This window comes from Gymnoscopelus braueri (assembly GCF_963280865.1).
Source record: "Gymnoscopelus braueri genome assembly, chromosome: 15".
Classification (NCBI taxonomy): domain Eukaryota; kingdom Metazoa; phylum Chordata; class Actinopteri; order Myctophiformes; family Myctophidae; genus Gymnoscopelus; species Gymnoscopelus braueri.
Window position 1 is genome coordinate 48,941,167 of NC_137620.1, and position 18,753 is coordinate 48,959,919.

The 18,753-nt window shown below is 41.3% G+C and overlaps 2 protein-coding genes across 2 annotated transcripts in view; both read left to right on the top strand.

Annotated features, from left to right (window-relative positions):
- Window positions 1-18,753, top strand: part of LOC308102372 (uncharacterized protein) — a 1,220,233-nt gene that overhangs the window by 1,069,579 nt on the left and 131,901 nt on the right. The gene's annotated exons all lie outside the window — the stretch shown is intronic.
- Window positions 7,836-18,753, top strand: part of LOC308102376 (protein NLRC3-like) — a 46,324-nt gene continuing 35,406 nt past the window's right edge. The window contains exons 1-3 of the mRNA XM_080452062.1: window positions 7,836-7,900; window positions 9,710-9,823; window positions 10,556-10,669. Of these exons, the coding sequence (XP_080308188.1) occupies window positions 9,756-9,823; window positions 10,556-10,669 (182 nt within the window). The 5' untranslated portion in view covers window positions 7,836-7,900; window positions 9,710-9,755. The remainder of the gene's footprint in view (window positions 7,901-9,709; window positions 9,824-10,555; window positions 10,670-18,753) is intronic.

An 18,753-nucleotide genomic window follows, 5' to 3' on the forward strand; every position in this document is an offset into this window, starting at 1 on the left:
AACACACAGTACTGGGTTTGGTGATGTTCTATATTGTCTGAATCAGCTTTGTTCATGTTCGTTTACATGCTAAAAGAGTGACTTTGAGAGCTGTTTTACCGTACAATGTAAGTCAATGAGGAGCAAATTTAGAATGATCAATTTCTAATCAATGGAGCAATTATTTTTGATTTCTTGTCCACCTTTGGAGTTACATCATGGAAAGGTAAATACACAACCCAAACCTCTACCAAAGTGGTCTTACCCTTTAACCATTCTTTCTACTGGATTTTTATGGTAGGATGTGATATCCCAGGCTCAAGAGCCACATGCAGTAGTTGTGTAGTTGTGCCTCACTTCATTAATGAATGAATGAATGAATTCATTAGTTAATCAAATAAAAATTAAAACAGAACAAAGGGAGTTTTGGAGGGTTGTGGCTCCTGCAAAGATTTTATTAATTCACTGTTTCATGTATTTATTTATTTTTGCCTGTGTTGCTATCTGTCTGTTGTAAAACAATCTAAAGGGAGAGCATGTGGTGAGATGAAAGTGAGAGAAAAGGAGAATATATTGAGGTTTAAGACTGAATCACAACAGTGTTATTATAACAACACATTTTACTTTTGGATGATTATTATTCCATTTGTGGAGTTTATTTTTTCATGACACCAGATATTCCTTTAAATCTGACTAGAAATGTCAAAAACATAATGAGCCCTTTTGGAAATTCAATTCAATTCAATTACATTTTATTAAAGTGTCAAATCACAACAAGTTGTCTCAAGACACTTTACATGTAGAGAAGAGACCCGACATCCCACCCTGAGCAAGCAATTTTGCGACAGTGGCAACGAAAAACTCCCTCTTAACTGGAAGAAACGTCAGGCAGACCCTAGGCTCTAGGGTGGCGGCCTTCTGCCTCGACCGTGGCAGAAGATAAAATATCAGATGAGCCGTCCGTTTAGACGGTTGAAACCACAACAAAGTGAAACCACCTTCCAGAGTGGAAATCTATGAAAACTCTACGCCTCGCTACAGTTCTCAAAATTAAGGCCTGGCCCTAACTGGGCCCTACTGGCCCGGCCCGATACTTTTAGGCCCGAAAAGTCATAAAGTGTATCAATATGTGCTTAATGCCCTCAATGTCAAGCATCCAACAAGCTTTTAACTGAGCAGATTGGACTTTCTGTTCCAGAGATAATGGACAAAACATCTTGAAAACGGTCACTTTCGCCGTTTTTCGATCGCAGATTTTCGATTGAGTTTTGGCCATTGTCGCCCGTCTTTCTTTAATAAGATGGGCTAGGAAGGTCGGACGGCGACAAACTAGATACCTGAGTAAAGTTCACTTTGAGTTGCATACAACACATCCATTGATATTTCCGTCGACCTTACCGTTAGGCCGCTAAGGGCCAGTTGAAATGCATTTTTTACGGGTACTATATTTTTATTCTTTAAAAAAAAAAAACGATAAGGGAACCCGAGGCTCTGCCCGACCGGAGTAATTAGCATAGATTTTGGACCCGGCCCGAAAACGTTGGGTCGGGTAGGGTCGGGTTGGGGCAGAATTTGAGAACGGGGGAATTTGCAAAACGTGTGATGTCATCGTTCACGTCTGCTTTGGTGCAGAGCCGTAGAACCACTGTTGCCAGAATTTGTGAGAGAAATAAGCAGTCAGTTCTATGAAAACAAGCCCAAAAGAAGTGACTAGGCTGCATGAGCACGTTAAACCTATACAGTACATTGGCTATTTGAAAATAGCAGATCTACAAGCTCACAACGTGCCGCATTCGCGACGCGTTGTGAGCTTGTAGATCTGCTATTTTCTTTCTTTGAAAAGAAAGTTACATAATATTTGGAATATATATACATATATATGTAAATTCAGATGTATTTATTAATTTATTTTGTGTTTAACCTGTTGAAACCAAGGGGCAAACCCACTCTGCAGGAATTGAAGCTCACTTCTGGGTTCTCGTTCAGTCTGCTGTTCCCGTTAATGGCCCAGCAGATGTCGCTATTTCACCTTCTACCGTTTGCAATTTATTATAATCTCAATAGAAGTCAATGAGGTTTTGGGTGAACTTTACAGTACACTTGATTTTATTACCTTAGTAAACCTTTTCATAAACACTATGTTTTCAATCACTAGTTTAAAGTCTTTTTTAAATCATCATGATATGTGTTTAGTAAATTATGGTTCCATTAATTTAAAAAAGAATGATAAAGAGAACCCGATCCTCGCGGACAGGGGCTCGTTGCACACACGGAGGTAGTGTCGGGCAAAAAAAATTGGCCCACGGCTTGTTTTTTGAAAAACACTTGGAAAACAACAGAAATCCGAGAAAAATAACGTGGAAGCCTTTTTTTGCTTCTGGTCACGTGATCTCTGCGTGTACACTTCTTCGGTGGTGTTTGGATCATTTCAAAAATAATATTGTCCGTGGCAACGCAGCTTTCATTTAATTTATTGTACACATTTAACGAGAGGCGAGGTCCCCAGGCTGAGTGCACCGTGCACCGTGGTGGAAAAACTGACGCGATCACAAGGCAACCGCACCACTGTCTGTCTGTCTGTCTGATGGTCTGTCACAGGAGAGCAGCTCGCCCGCCTGCACCTAACAGTTTCAGGAAGTGAACGGGTTCGTTCACGTGCACGCCAACGACCGAAGCATTTTAGAACGAATCTGTCATGAACATCCCATCACTGCAGACGGTAGAAACCCCATTGAGTTTCTGGTGTGTGGGGGAAATGTGTATGGATTCCCTCCCTCCCTGCTTCTCTCCATTGAATATCAAGGGGCACTAAAATAAATAAATAAATAAAAATAAAACACGATACAATGGTTGGTTTTGTTTTGATCGCGGCGATTCTTCCGGTTGTCCGGAAATTAGCTGTTCACAGACAGATTCACGTAAGTGAAAACATAATCCCTCCCCTCGGCTGCCGTTCTGGCCTGGCGGAGATAAATACTAAAAACACAAGACATATAGTCTAAGAGCAGTTTATCTTCTATATCCAATGTTTAGCTATAGATTATACATTGCTATGCTATAGATTATTAGTTACTATGCAGACTGACTGCTTGTGTGCATGTGCTTTCTTTCTGTCTGTTAATCTATCATGGCAGGCCATGAGAGAGTTAATTTCCAAGTTGTATTTCATTGGCTGAGCACTGTTAGGACTACAGCATGATTTATACTTTATACTACGGTGTTGCGTGCCGAAAATAACGGATCTACAAGCTAACAACGCCACAACACGGTGTGAGCTTGTTGATCTGCTATTTTTGCGATGTAACTATCTGTCTATCTATCTATGCAACTGATATTGTACTAGGGCTTTTCACAACTAGGGTTTTTACTGGTCGACTAATTTGACCCAGTGGTAGTCGACTAATCGATATTTACCTTGTTTTAATGCCATTACTATTATTATTATTCTCCTGCCTTTATTTTTATGTTGTTTTAAGGAAGCGCTTCTGGCACAGCAGCACAGCAGCACAAGGATCCTTAAAAGGGGGCGACTAGTCGACTAGTTGGCGAAAGCCCTATATTGTACTACATTTTAGCATTAGAATGTTTTATACAGTTTCTATTGTTATTCATTTTATTGACATTTCTTTTTTGTTCATCCTTTTGAAACCCAATAAGTTTTACTCTCTTATGCTTGTATAATGGGATATAACACGAAATACCTTTTCATTCACATGACAATTGTATAAACATTTATTATGATTCCAGACCAGAGTCTCCAACACCCAGCTGTGTGTCTATGAAGAGTGACTGGTCTAAACATAGAGCTCCTGACTTCAGTAATGAACCTGGACCTCCACACACAAAGTATGTGAATCCTCCTATTATACAATATACTAAATCACTATTATATGACACATTGAATCTTTTGGATTGCACGACACACAGTTAAAGAGTTCTATAGACCAACACACTCTAGCTGTAGCACTACCAGAAGGCTGATTTGAATCATTTAGGGTAGAATATCTTCCTTGGCCGACTGTGAGTGTTTATGCAAAGTTTCACACTGATCGGTCCGAGATGATCTGTTCACAGACAGACTCACATGACTGAATAATCCCTGGATATAGTTCTGGCCTGACGGAGATAATTTGTAAAACCAAGACATATAGTCCAATAACGGTGTGTCTCCTCTGTTCAACGTTTATCTATAGATTTTAAGTTACTATGTGTACATAGTATACATTTGTAAATGAAGTGGTACAAATCACAACATACTTTTCAGTGGTGAAACTGCACTATACTTGCTTACTACTTGTCTGTCTGTCCATTTGTCCGTCCGTCTGTTATGTATCATGTCAGGCCATGAAAGAGTTAATTTACACGTTGCTTTTCATTGGCTGAGCTGTTAGGACTACAGCATGATTTATACTTCCTCGCACTATGGTGTTGTGCGCCGAAAATAACAGATCTACAAGCTAACAATGCCACAACACGTTGTGAGCTTGTAGATCTGCTATTTTTGCTATGGATCTATGGAATATCTTTCTATCTATGCAACTGATATTATACTGCATTTTAGCATTCGATCTTTTTTCAAAGTTTCTATTGATATTAATTTTATTGCCATTTTTTTGTTTATCCTGTTGAAGAGGTTTTACTCTCTTATACTTGTATAATGGGATTTAACAATAAATAATCTTGAACAAACTTGTAGTTTTCATTCACATGATAAAACATGCATAATGATTCCAGAAGTGTTTATCCTGTAGAAACCCAAGCAGTTTTACTCTCTAATACTTGTATAATGGGATATAACACTAAAGAATCTTGAACAAACTGACCTTTTCATTCACATGATAATTGTATAAACATTTATATGATTCCAGAAGTGTTCACCACAGACCAGAGTCTCCAACACCCAGCTGTGTGTCTATGAAGAGTGACCGGTCTAAAGGACACCCTCCTGACTTCAGTAATGAACCTGGACCTCCATACACAAAGTAAGATCACTGATCTCTGTGAACTCCAACTATCTGCTCACAGATGTAGACAGTAGTAGAGTATCTCACTGTCAGCTGAAGTGATCTTTGATTCACTGATTCTTAGTTTGTCTTGGACATGCACTGTGGTTCCTCAGGGCTCCCTACTTGATCCGAAAATAGCCGATCTACAAGCTCAAAACGTGTCATGTTGTGAGCTTGTAGATATTTTGGCTGAATGTTCACACAGATGTGGTTAAATAATCAGATCTCACCCCCCTGTCACATTTATATTTATATAAAAAGATGGGTGGGGGCAGGAAGCAGAGGCCACTCCCACAGCACTCTTTCTGTGGAGCCCGGTGAAGGAGTGAGTTGTTTGACTCTCTGGGGGCAAGATGGTAGAGGATAGAATTCTAAGTCCTATTGTAATTTGAGGACAGCCATGTTTGCCATGTTTTTTTTTCTTCATTTTTTCCCAGTGTGGATAGGGAATCAGGACCTTTCATGACTGTTGGTAGGGCATTCCACATTTTGGTTGTAGAATGCATTTTCCCATCATCTATGGGGAACTAGGTCAGAGCGTCTCTCACTGTAGAGACTGTAGGGTAGGTTAGGTAGTTAGGTACATGGACACTGTTCCTCTGAGTATCTTAAAGACCAGACCCATTGATCCTCTAGTATCTTAAAGACCAGACTTATTGTTCCTCTGAGTATCTGAATATCTTACAGACCAGGCTCATTGCAAGTGTCGATACTCTGTCTTCTATCTTGAGCCGTCCTAGCCTTACAAAGTGAGCTGGGGTCAGGTGAGGTGAGAACCATTTGAATAATCCTCTCTTTCTCTCAGGGTCCATCAGCGGAGAGCAGGGTCTCCTGTACCCAGCTGTGTCTCCATGAAGAGTGACACGTCCATGCCTAAATATATTGACTTCAAAGATGAACACCAGTCTACTGATCACAGGTCAGAATGTAAAACACACAGAAAACAGCACATGATTCAGGCCCCAGTTTAGATGACAACGTTCTCTAGAGAAAACCGCAAAATAAAATATCAGATGAGCCGTCTGTTTAGACGACAACAGCGTTATCTGGGGTTGAAACCACAACAAAGTGAAACCACCTTCTAGAGTGGAAATCTATGAAAACTCTACGCCTCGCTAGAGTTCTCAACGGGTCTGAAAATTAAGGCCTGGCCCTAACTGGGCCCTACTGGGCCGGGCCGATACTTTTGTGCCCGAAAACTCGTAAAGTGTTATTATGTGCTTAATGTCCTCTAAGTCACGCATCCAACAAGCTTTGAACTGAGCAGATTGGACTTTCTGTTCCAGAGATAATGGACAAAACATCTTGAAAACGCCTTACCGTTAGGCCGCAAGGAGCAGTTGAAATGTATTTTTTGGGGTAATAGATTTTTATTCTATATAAATAATTAGCATAGATTTTGGGCCCGGCCCGAAAACGTTGGGTCGGGTAGGGTCGGGTTCGGGCAGAATTTGAGAACTCTAGGCTTCACGTCTCCATGTAAACAGGAAACACGGGGGAATTTGCACAACGTGTGATGTCATGGTTCACCTCGGCTTTGGTGCAGAGCCGTTGAACCACTGTTGCCAGATTTGGTGAGAGAAATAAGCAGCCAGTTCTATGAAAACAAGCCTGAAAGAAGCGACTAGACTACATGAGCACTTATAAACCTATACAGTACATTGGCTATTTGAAAGAAAAAAAAAACAGATCTACAAGCTCACAACGTGTCATGTCGTGAACTTGTAGATCTGCTATTTTTGCTATGGAACTGTGGGATGTCTGTCTTTCTATGAAACTGATGTTGTACTTCCTTTTAGCATTAGAATTCTACTTTTTTTTCTTCTTTTTTTTTACAGTTTCCCAAGCAGTTTTACTCTCTAATACTTGTATAATGGTATACAACACTAAATAATCTCGAACAAACTGACCTTTTTCATTCACATGATACTTTTAAACATTTATTATGATTCCAGAAGTGTTCACCACAGACCAGAGTCTCCAACACCCAGCTGTGTGTCTATGAAGAGTGACTGGTCTAAAGGACAAAATCCTAACTTCAGTAATGAACCTGGACCGCCACACACACAGTATGTGAATCCATTACAATATACACAACAATATAACATGACACATGTGTTACACAGTGCTACTTTGTGCAAATTCCCCAAAAAACTAAACAAGACGTTTACTATGTGTTCAGTTTGTGAATGATAATTTAACCTACAGACATGAAACTTTTTTTTTTGTTTTAACTTTTTTTTTTTACACACTATGCCTTTCATTCCAAACATTTTCCACTGTAACCTATAACCTCCACCTATTTGCTATTTTGTATTTTATTATAGAACTACTTCTTCCTGTGATTTTTAGAACATGCATGGGAGATAACTATGGCCTAACGGCCAATCATTGTACAGTGGTAGCTAGCCTCCCCCTAGTGGCCACTGGAGGAATATGAAACTGATTGACCACATGCTGTTGCTATGGTGTGTTAAGCTCAGTGCTTGGCCCCAAGCTGCTGCTTGCAGCTATATTTTTACTGTCTTTCTATTATTATATGAATTGTTTTCGTTGTTGTTGCAATGTCGAGCAGCCGAAACCCAAGGAATTTTACTTATGCTTGAATAATGGATTGTTAAAATGAAGAATATTAAATAAACCGACTGTTTCAATCACTGCAATAATGTGAATTAAATAAATGTTCTTATTTCAGTTTTACTCTCTAATACTTGTATAATGGTATACAACACTAAATAATCTCGAACAAACTGACCTTTTTCATTCACAATGTTACTTTTAAACATTTATTATGATTCCAGAAGTGTTCACCACAGACCAGAGTCTCCAACACCCAGCTGTGTGTCTATGAAGAGTGACTGGTCTAAAGGAGCACTAATTGACTTCAGTAATGAACCTGGACCTCCACACACAAAGTATGATAATGCATTACAATATACACAACACTATAACATGACACATGTGTTACACAGTGCTACGTTTGTGCAAATTACAAAACAAAACAAAGTATTATAATAGTGTGCCCTCCCTGTCCAATTATTACATATAGACTTTGCGGTGTCGTTCACCGGAAATGGCTGATCTACAATGTCACAACGCTTCGCAGGGAGGGGGGCAGGGAGCAGAGGCCACTCCCACAGGGCTCTTTCTGTGGAGCCCGGTGAAGGAGTGAGTTGTTTGACTCTCTGGGGGCAAGATGGTAGAGGATAGAATTCTAAGTCCTATTGTAATTTGAGGACAGAGATGTTTGCCATGTTTTTTTCCATTTTTTCCCAGTGTGGATAAGGAATCAGGACCTTTAATGACTGTTGGTAGGGCATTCCACATTTTGGTTGTAGAATGCATTTTCCTATCATCTATGGGGAACTAGGTCCGAGCATCTCTCACTGTAGAGACTGTAGTACGACCCGAACAATTACCATACTTTAAGGCCCAAAAACCCGTAAAGTGTCCTCAATGTCATGCATCCAACAAGCTTTGAACTGAGCAGATTGGACCTTCCATTCCAGAGTAATGGCCAAAACATCTTAAACGGTCACTTTCACCGATTTTCGATTGAGTTTTGGCCATTTTCGCCCGTTTTTCTTTAATAACACGGGCTAGGAAGGTCGGACGGCGACAACCTATATACTTGAGTAAAGTTCACTTTGAGTTGCATCCAACACATCCACTTTCATTTCCTTCGGCCTTACCGTTAGGCCGCTTGGTGCAGTTGAATTGTTTTTTGGGGGGGTAATAGATTTGTATTCTATATAAAAAATAATCTCCACAGAACCCGAGGCTCGGCCCGGCCCGGCCCGACTAATTAGCATAGGTTTTGGGCCCGGCCCGAAAACGTTGGGTCGGGTTCGGGCAGAATTTGAGAACTCTAAGCCACACGTCTCCATGTAAACAGGAAATACGGGGAAATTCGCAAAACATGTGATGTCATGGTTCACCTCGGCTCTGGTGCAAAGCCGTGGAACCACTGTTGCCAGATTTTGTGAGAGAAATAAGCAGCCAGTTCTATGAAAACAAGCCTGAAAGAAGCGATTACGCTACGTGAGCACTTTAAACCTATACAGTACATTGGCTATTTGTTAATAGCCGATCTACAAGCTCACAACATGTTGCATTCACGAGTTGTGAGCTTAGATCTGCTATTTTCAAAATTACTTTGAAAAGAAAGTTACATAATATTTGGAATATATATATACATATATATGTAAATTCAGATTTATTTATTAATTGTCTCCGCCAGGCCGAAGGCATGGCGAGAGAGTATGTTTTACCCCCTGTCCGTCCGTGTGTGTGTGTCCGTCCGTCTGTCACCAGCTAATCTCCGGCACCGTTGGCCCGGTCGCTGTGCACACACACTCCCTGGATGCCAATTCAGAACCTCTGCCCCAAATCTTTCACATGGGCCTGTTATAGGCCGATTTGTGCAAAACCCATTTTTTTATATTACTCCTACAAATTTTATCCAATGTCGTGTCATGTCATGTCGTGAACTTGTAGATCTGCTATTTTTGCTATGGAACTGTGGGATGTCTGTCTTTCTATGAAACTGATGTTGTACTTCCTTTTAGCATTAGAATTCTACTTTTTTTTCTTCTTTTTTTTTACAGTTTCCCAAGCAGTTTTACTCTCTAATACTTGTATAATGGTATACAACACTAAATAATCTCGAACAAACTGACCTTTTTCATTCACATGATACTTTTAAACATTTATTATGATTCCAGAAGTGTTCACCACAGACCAGAGTCTCCAACACCCAGCTGTGTGTCTATGAAGAGTGACTGGTCTAAAGGACAAAATCCTAACTTCAGTAATGAACCTGGACCGCCACACACACAGTATGTGAATCCATTACAATATACACAACAATATAACATGACACATGTGTTACACAGTGCTACTTTGTGCAAATTCCCCAAAAAACTAAACAAGACGTTTACTATGTGTTCAGTTTGTGAATGATAATTTAACCTACAGACATGAAACTTTTTTTTTTGTTTTAACTTTTTTTTTTTACACACTATGCCTTTCATTCCAAACATTTTCCACTGTAACCTATAACCTCCACCTATTTGCTATTTTGTATTTTATTATAGAACTACTTCTTCCTGTGATTTTTAGAACATGCATGGGAGATAACTATGGCCTAACGGCCAATCATTGTACAGTGGTAGCTAGCCTCCCCCTAGTGGCCACTGGAGGAATATGAAACTGATTGACCACATGCTGTTGCTATGGTGTGTTAAGCTCAGTGCTTGGCCCCAAGCTGCTGCTTGCAGCTATATTTTTACTGTCTTTCTATTATTATATGAATTGTTTTCGTTGTTGTTGCAATGTCGAGCAGCCGAAACCCAAGGAATTTTACTTATGCTTGAATAATGGATTGTTAAAATGAAGAATATTAAATAAACCGACTGTTTCAATCACTGCAATAATGTGAATTAAATAAATGTTCTTATTTCAGTTTTACTCTCTAATACTTGTATAATGGTATACAACACTAAATAATCTCGAACAAACTGACCTTTTTCATTCACAATGTTACTTTTAAACATTTATTATGATTCCAGAAGTGTTCACCACAGACCAGAGTCTCCAACACCCAGCTGTGTGTCTATGAAGAGTGACTGGTCTAAAGGAGCACTAATTGACTTCAGTAATGAACCTGGACCTCCACACACAAAGTATGATAATGCATTACAATATACACAACACTATAACATGACACATGTGTTACACAGTGCTACGTTTGTGCAAATTACAAAACAAAACAAAGTATTATAATAGTGTGCCCTCCCTGTCCAATTATTACATATAGACTTTGCGGTGTCGTTCACCGGAAATGGCTGATCTACAATGTCACAACGCTTCGCAGGGAGGGGGGCAGGGAGCAGAGGCCACTCCCACAGGGCTCTTTCTGTGGAGCCCGGTGAAGGAGTGAGTTGTTTGACTCTCTGGGGGCAAGATGGTAGAGGATAGAATTCTAAGTCCTATTGTAATTTGAGGACAGAGATGTTTGCCATGTTTTTTTCCATTTTTTCCCAGTGTGGATAAGGAATCAGGACCTTTAATGACTGTTGGTAGGGCATTCCACATTTTGGTTGTAGAATGCATTTTCCTATCATCTATGGGGAACTAGGTCCGAGCATCTCTCACTGTAGAGACTGTAGTACGACCCGAACAATTACCATACTTTAAGGCCCAAAAACCCGTAAAGTGTCCTCAATGTCATGCATCCAACAAGCTTTGAACTGAGCAGATTGGACCTTCCATTCCAGAGTAATGGCCAAAACATCTTAAACGGTCACTTTCACCGATTTTCGATTGAGTTTTGGCCATTTTCGCCCGTTTTTCTTTAATAACACGGGCTAGGAAGGTCGGACGGCGACAACCTATATACTTGAGTAAAGTTCACTTTGAGTTGCATCCAACACATCCACTTTCATTTCCTTCGGCCTTACCGTTAGGCCGCTTGGTGCAGTTGAATTGTTTTTTGGGGGGGTAATAGATTTGTATTCTATATAAAAAATAATCTCCACAGAACCCGAGGCTCGGCCCGGCCCGGCCCGACTAATTAGCATAGGTTTTGGGCCCGGCCCGAAAACGTTGGGTCGGGTTCGGGCAGAATTTGAGAACTCTAAGCCACACGTCTCCATGTAAACAGGAAATACGGGGAAATTCGCAAAACATGTGATGTCATGGTTCACCTCGGCTCTGGTGCAAAGCCGTGGAACCACTGTTGCCAGATTTTGTGAGAGAAATAAGCAGCCAGTTCTATGAAAACAAGCCTGAAAGAAGCGATTACGCTACGTGAGCACTTTAAACCTATACAGTACATTGGCTATTTGTTAATAGCCGATCTACAAGCTCACAACATGTTGCATTCACGAGTTGTGAGCTTAGATCTGCTATTTTCAAAATTACTTTGAAAAGAAAGTTACATAATATTTGGAATATATATATACATATATATGTAAATTCAGATTTATTTATTAATTGTCTCCGCCAGGCCGAAGGCATGGCGAGAGAGTATGTTTTACCCCCTGTCCGTCCGTGTGTGTGTGTCCGTCCGTCTGTCACCAGCTAATCTCCGGCACCGTTGGCCCGGTCGCTGTGCACACACACTCCCTGGATGCCAATTCAGAACCTCTGCCCCAAATCTTTCACATGGGCCTGTTATAGGCCGATTTGTGCAAAACCCATTTTTTTATATTACTCCTACAAATTTTATCCAAACATCATGCAAATCGGTACACAGTATCACTATAGTCATGTGATCAACACGGATCTGTCCGATTTCCCATATTCCATCCTCATTGCCTAAGGTTGGCTTCCAAAGTTTGCAGGATTGGTCCGTTTTGAACAAAAAGCCTCAAAGTATACACACAGCTTGCGATTTCCGTGAAATTTCACACGCACATTCCCACTAGGCCAAGGAACAAATACCACCCTTCTCACATTGGCCTGTTATAGCGCCACCAGCAGGTCTAATTTAGCAAAACACATTTTTGGAACAAAATGCCTCAAATCATGAATGCAGTGTCAATGCAAGAATAAATGGCACGGTTGGCACCCTTTTCACATTGGCCTATTATAGCGCCACCAGGAGGCCAGAATAACGTACCTGACCTGGCGGAGACCTGTGCTCCGAGGAGCACTTTTTCTAGTTTTTTTTGTGTTTATCCCTTTGAAACCAAGGGGCAAACTACTCTGCTGGATTTTTTTTTTTTTTTTTTTTTTTAGGTCAAACTTTACCCTTGATTTTATTACCTTAGTAAACCTTTTCATAAACACTTTATGTTTTCAATCGTTAGTTTAAAGTCTTTTTTAAATCATCATGATATGTGTTTAGTACATTATGGTTCCATTAATTTTAAAATGAATGATAAAGTAGGGTAAGGTTTGTACTGTTTCTACCGAGTGAAGACCCGCCCTCACTACAGTTGCAGCCGATAGCATTAATTTAACTCATTCACTGCCAGGAATTAATTAACACTTGCATGACTAAGCCATCAATATGACCGATTTTCTGCTCTTAGTCCTGTACCTGGCCTGTAGTCCTGTTTCCAATTTCGTGTTGGGGGAATTTCTCACCTGAACTGAGTCAGTGGGTCCCTAGACATGAAAAATCACGGAGGTGCTTGTTCGCCAGAGTGGCACGAATGGCGCAATGGCCAAATCAAAAATGGCCGCCATCGGCTATGATGAAAATCCAACTTTTTTGTTTCTGAATGTATAAACAAATGTAATACATCCATTTTGAATAATTGGGGTGTGTGGAATTCATTTCTGATATTGTTATGACCATTTTGGGTGATTTTGACCTTGAAAGGTCATGATCAAGGTCATTTTGCTATTCCAAAGACATTGGCCATAACTTGGCCATTGTTAGGAGTAAAAACAGGTGCAATAAGTCTATTTCAACTAATTCTGACATTTAGAATTAATTTCTGATATCGTTTTGACCATTAAGGATCATCTTGTCATTGAAATATCAATGTCAATGTCATTTTTCAATAATTCAATTACGATTTTATACTTTACTATCCCTTTTATTGCATTCTTTTTCATAATAAATTATTTTATTTACAGCAAAAGACATGTACATGAGAAAAATAACAATTCTAAACATCTCTGTTTAACTTTTATTTTAATTGGGTGTTGAAATTAGCAAACTAGACTATGTAGGAATAAAAGTGATGTACAAAAAAAAACATACCACAAAATCAAATGAGAATTTTGTTGGTGGCCGTCATCAAGACTGCTGTAGTCTCCGAAAGAGAAGGAAACTGGAATCTACATGCGGACTCTATGCCAATCTTTGCAGAATGTGATTGCATAAACTACCTGCGTCATGGCTCATGGTATCTTGAACAAATCAAGGTGTTAGAGTTCTCACATCCTGAGCTCTACCGGCGCTTCTCTATAGGCCAGTGGGTTATTCAGGATCGCCCAGGCTGGGTCTGGGCTGTAGGAGGTGACATGAAGGTTGAGCAGACCATTCAGCGAGTGTCGAAGGGTCCAGGAGGTCACTCTGTAGTAGGAGCCAGACACAATGCAAATTCTGTGGCAGAGTTCAAGCTCTTGTTCCACGAGATTGGGTCAATCACCAATGTCCTCAACTTTCTCACCAACAACCACACCATGAAACATACAGAATGCCATCTCCAGCATGCGCTGAGTACCACTCGCCGCCTTACATTCAACCGGAATGTGGCGAAGCTGCTGGACTTCGTGCTAGAGCGTCAGAATCCATACTCAATGATGGTCAATGTGCCTGTGCCACAGCAAAATCTGCTCAAAAAGCAAGCTGTTGACCGAGGGGTCACTCCACGCCTGCTCAATTGTCTAAAAAATGGGGACCGTGTCTACTGCTCATACAGACAGGAGAGGTTAGTTGAGAACACCAAGAAAATGAGCACAACCATATCAAAGCGTAAGTTACCTCAGTTCAACTAGCAACCGCAGAAGACGCCAACAACCATTCTGAAGGAGCAGAAGTTAGTCTCATCCAAAGACATGGCCGAGGCACATAGGAGTATGGACATTGCTATGGAGCGGGGCATGAACATCCGGCAGATACTTACTCATGATGTGCTCTCAGCATCTCCCTTGTTTGATGGTGACCTTCCAGCTCATGTCAATAAGTCAAAACTTGTCAGTGAGATTGAGCCTGAACTTGATCTCACCCAATGGAGTCCAAAGTCTACTCTTGCCACTCATGTTGTTGTAGATTTCATGTCGAAAATGCGGCAGATGCCACTTGCACGATTCCCTACTTTAGGTGCTGTCATCAACGCCATCATCAGCTCAACATTATCCCTCTGCCAAGAGCCAGGGTTCATCCATCTCATACTCGATTCCTACATTGAGATGTCTCTAAAGGAAGGGGAGCGCATGCGGCACACAGACTCAAGAACAGGAATCGACATCATTGGCATGAACAGAGACACGCCCATCCCTCAGCAACTTGACAAGTTCTGGTCGTCTGAGGAGAACAAGCGGAATCTCCCGCTGCTAGTTCGGGATATGGTGTGCAGTCAAGCCTGTGGCAATGCTACCATCATTGTCAGCTCTGTTGTCTCTGAAGATGAGGTGCTCCCAGCAAAGGCGGCTGGTGGTGAAAAGATCTCAGACCTCTTGAGCTGGATTGAGGTAACCTCACTCCGTCAAATGGAAGAAGCTTGCGACACACATTTTGTTTCACAGCGTACTTGCATCTGAGACTCCGGGCGCAGAATCGATGACAGACGGAGTTTCATTTTTTCAAGCTACTAGGCAGGTGATTGGATGATCCCGCCCCTAGCAGCCGCTGATTGGTTCGTATGCGCAGCGGTTCGGGCAGCTTTACTCTGTGAGCAATCCCAGACCCTCCTTCCTGAAACCAAATGCAATGCAATGCATGGGATTTCCGGAGGGAAGGGGTGTTTACCAGGCTAGGATTGAGGAGGCTGACACCAGATTGGTGGTGCATTTGGAGTGATGTGTTCGTGTGAAACAGAGCAAGAGAGTTGTCATAGTCTCCAATGATACAGACACCTTCGCATTACTGCTATACTACACCCCATACTTCCAAGCACTGGGGGTGAAGGAGATCTGGCAGCAGTATGGCACTGGTGAGAAGTGGCGCATGCTTCCACTGCATCAAGCAGTCTCTCATCGTGGAGCACCACTAGCCAAGACAGTGATCAAGGCGCATATCCTGACTGGAGAAGACTGCATGAGCAAGGTGGGGACCAAACATGCAGCTATGGCTTCTGACCCAGTACAATATTTAACAAACTTTGGAGAGGCAGACACCTTGACAGAACAAGACAGAAAAGTACTTGGTACGTGTCCGGGCAGGGGCCAGGTCAAGTACAACTGCTGAGACGTTTGATAACCTCAGGTAAAGCTATACCAGTGCCAGCGCTGGAATTGATGCTATCCCTCCCACAAGTGTGATCAGAGGTCACATCAAACATGGTGCTTTTCTGGTGCATAGGGCTTGCCACCTGCTTGCGACAGCCAAGGAACCTGAGGCAAGATTAGAGCCAGTGGAACATGGATGGGAGGAGCACTTTAGTACGCTACGGCCATCAAAATGTCTGAAGCCCTTACCACCGAGTATGCAAGTGTGCAGGCAAGTGCGACACTCGGCGATGTGGCTACCATGCTGCTGGAGTTCCGTGCATCATATTCTGCCATGGAAAACTGGAAAATCCTTCATGTAAAAACCCATCACACTAACCAGCATCTTATCTTGTCTTATTTTCTAATTAAAGCACCCAAACCAAATAAAAGTTAAAGGGAGATATTTAGAATTGTTATATTTTTCATGTTCATGTTTTAAAAAATCGAGTTATTGAATAATGACATTGATATTGATATTTCAATGACAAGATGATCCTTAATGGTCAAAACAATATCAGAAAGGAATTCTAAATATCAGAATGAGTTGGATTAGACTTATTGCACCTGTTTTTACTCCTAACAATGGCCAAGTTATGGCCAATGTCTTTGGAATAGCAAAATGACCTTGACCATGACCTTTCAAGGTCAAAATCACCCAAAATGGTCATAACAATATCAAAAATGAATTCCACACACCCCAATTAGTCAAAATGGAGGTATTATATGTGTATATCCACTCAAAAACAAATGAGTTGGATTTTCATCATAGCCGATGGCAGCCATTTTTGATTTGGCCATTGCGCCATTCGTGCCACTCTGGCGGACAAGCACCTCCGTGATTTTTCATGTCTAGGGACCCACTGACTCAGTTCAGGTGAGAAATTCCCCCAACACCAAATTGCAAACAGGACTACAGGCCAGGTACTGGACTATCTGAGAAAGTTCCCCTTTCATGACTTTTCCTAAATATATGTTTCAAATCATTTCAGTATTTTTTTTTCCTGAAACTTATTATAAATATGAAATATATACCATATATACCATCCCAGCCGTTATATTTCGGCTAAATTGACCGCTCTCCCCCTCTCTCCCCCATGGAAGAGTAGTTCACACCTCGAGACCCCCCGCAGAGCGCCCGTAGACAGCAGACTTGCTGCTGCGCAACGAGTCTATGTTGCCATGTCTGCTTATTATAAGCGACTTTGGGCTTGTTTTTCACGTCTTTCTATTATTATTATTATTATTATATAATTATATATATAATTACATTATAATGGTAATACTTTTCTACTCCACTACAGCTCAGAGGCAAATCTTGTACAATTATTTGAAAACTTTAGTTACTAGTTACTTTGCAGATATAAATATCTTTTCATACTTGTTTAGATTAGAGCTTCATGCATGTCCTTTTGTAAATTATTTTTTATTAGGTAAATATTTATATAGAAAGGTCTAACCAGGGACTGGGGTTGCAAATTAGCCTCGGCTATAAACCCCATTTACAATGCAATGGTTTCATGCCTCACTGTTTTGTCAGGGCACAACGCATGCAGTAACATAGACCTGACTGCTTATTTCTCTCACAAAATTTGGCAACCCAATGCTGCGCCAACAGATCCGATCTACAAGCAGAGGGCTCGTCAGCCAGCGACTGTTTTATGTTTGTAGATCAGATATTTAGCGCAGGAGTAGAGCAGGAATGAGCACATTTGTGGAACAAAGCGATGTGTTCACTTGTTACGTTGACATGGAGAGGAGAGGGACAGAGAGGGACAGGAGAGGAGACGCTTCTGTCAGCGTGGACAGCTGATAGAATGAGAGCTCATATAGGCTCCATGTTTCACTGAAGAGTTTAATGTGACGCTACAGATTGCGCTGTTTTATACGCTTTTTTTATAAAGATTTTACATACAGAATCTGCAGTTACCATTACATTTTATAATACAGTCTTTTTTTGCTTCTGGTCACGTGATCTCTGGGTGTACACTTCTTCGGTGGTGTTTGGATCATTTCCAGGCCCCCCCCCCCCCACCCAAAAAAATAATAATGTCCGTGGCAACGCAGCTTTCATTTCATTTATTGTATAAATTTAGCGAGAGGCGAGGTCCCCAGGCTGAGAGCACCGTGCACCGTGGTGGAAAGACTGACGCGATCACAAGGCAACCGCACCGCTGTCTGTCTGTCTGTCTGTCTGTCTGATGGTCTGTCACAGGAGAGCAGCTCGCCCGCCTGCACCTAACAGTTTCAGGAAGTGAACGGGTTCGTTCACGTGCACGCCAACGACCGAAGCATTTTAGAACGAATCTGTCATGAAAATCCCATCACTGCAGACGGTAGAGACCCCATTGAGTTTCTGGTGTGTGGGGGAAATGTGTATGGATTCCCTCCCTCCCTGCTTCTCTCCATTGAATATCAAGGGGCACTAAAAAAAATAAAAAATAAAACACAATACAATGGTTGGTTTTGTTTTGATCGCGGCGATTCTTCCGGTTGTCCGGAAATTAGCTGTTCACAGACAGATTAACGTAAGTGAAAACATAATCCCTCCCCTCGGCTGCCGTTCTGGCCTGGCGGAGATGAATACTAAAAACACAAGACATATCGTCTAAGAGCAGTTTATCTTCTATATCCAATGTTTAGCTATAGATTATACATTGCTATGCTATAGATTATTAGTTACTATGCAGACTGACTGCTTGTGTGCATGCATGTGCTTTCTTTCTGTCTGTTAATCTATCATGGCAGGCCATGAGAGAGTTAATTTCCAAGTTGTATTTCATTGGCTGAGCACTGTTAGGACTACAGCATAATTTATACTTTATACTACGGTGTTGCGTGCCGAAAATAACGGATCTACAAGCTAACAACGCCACAA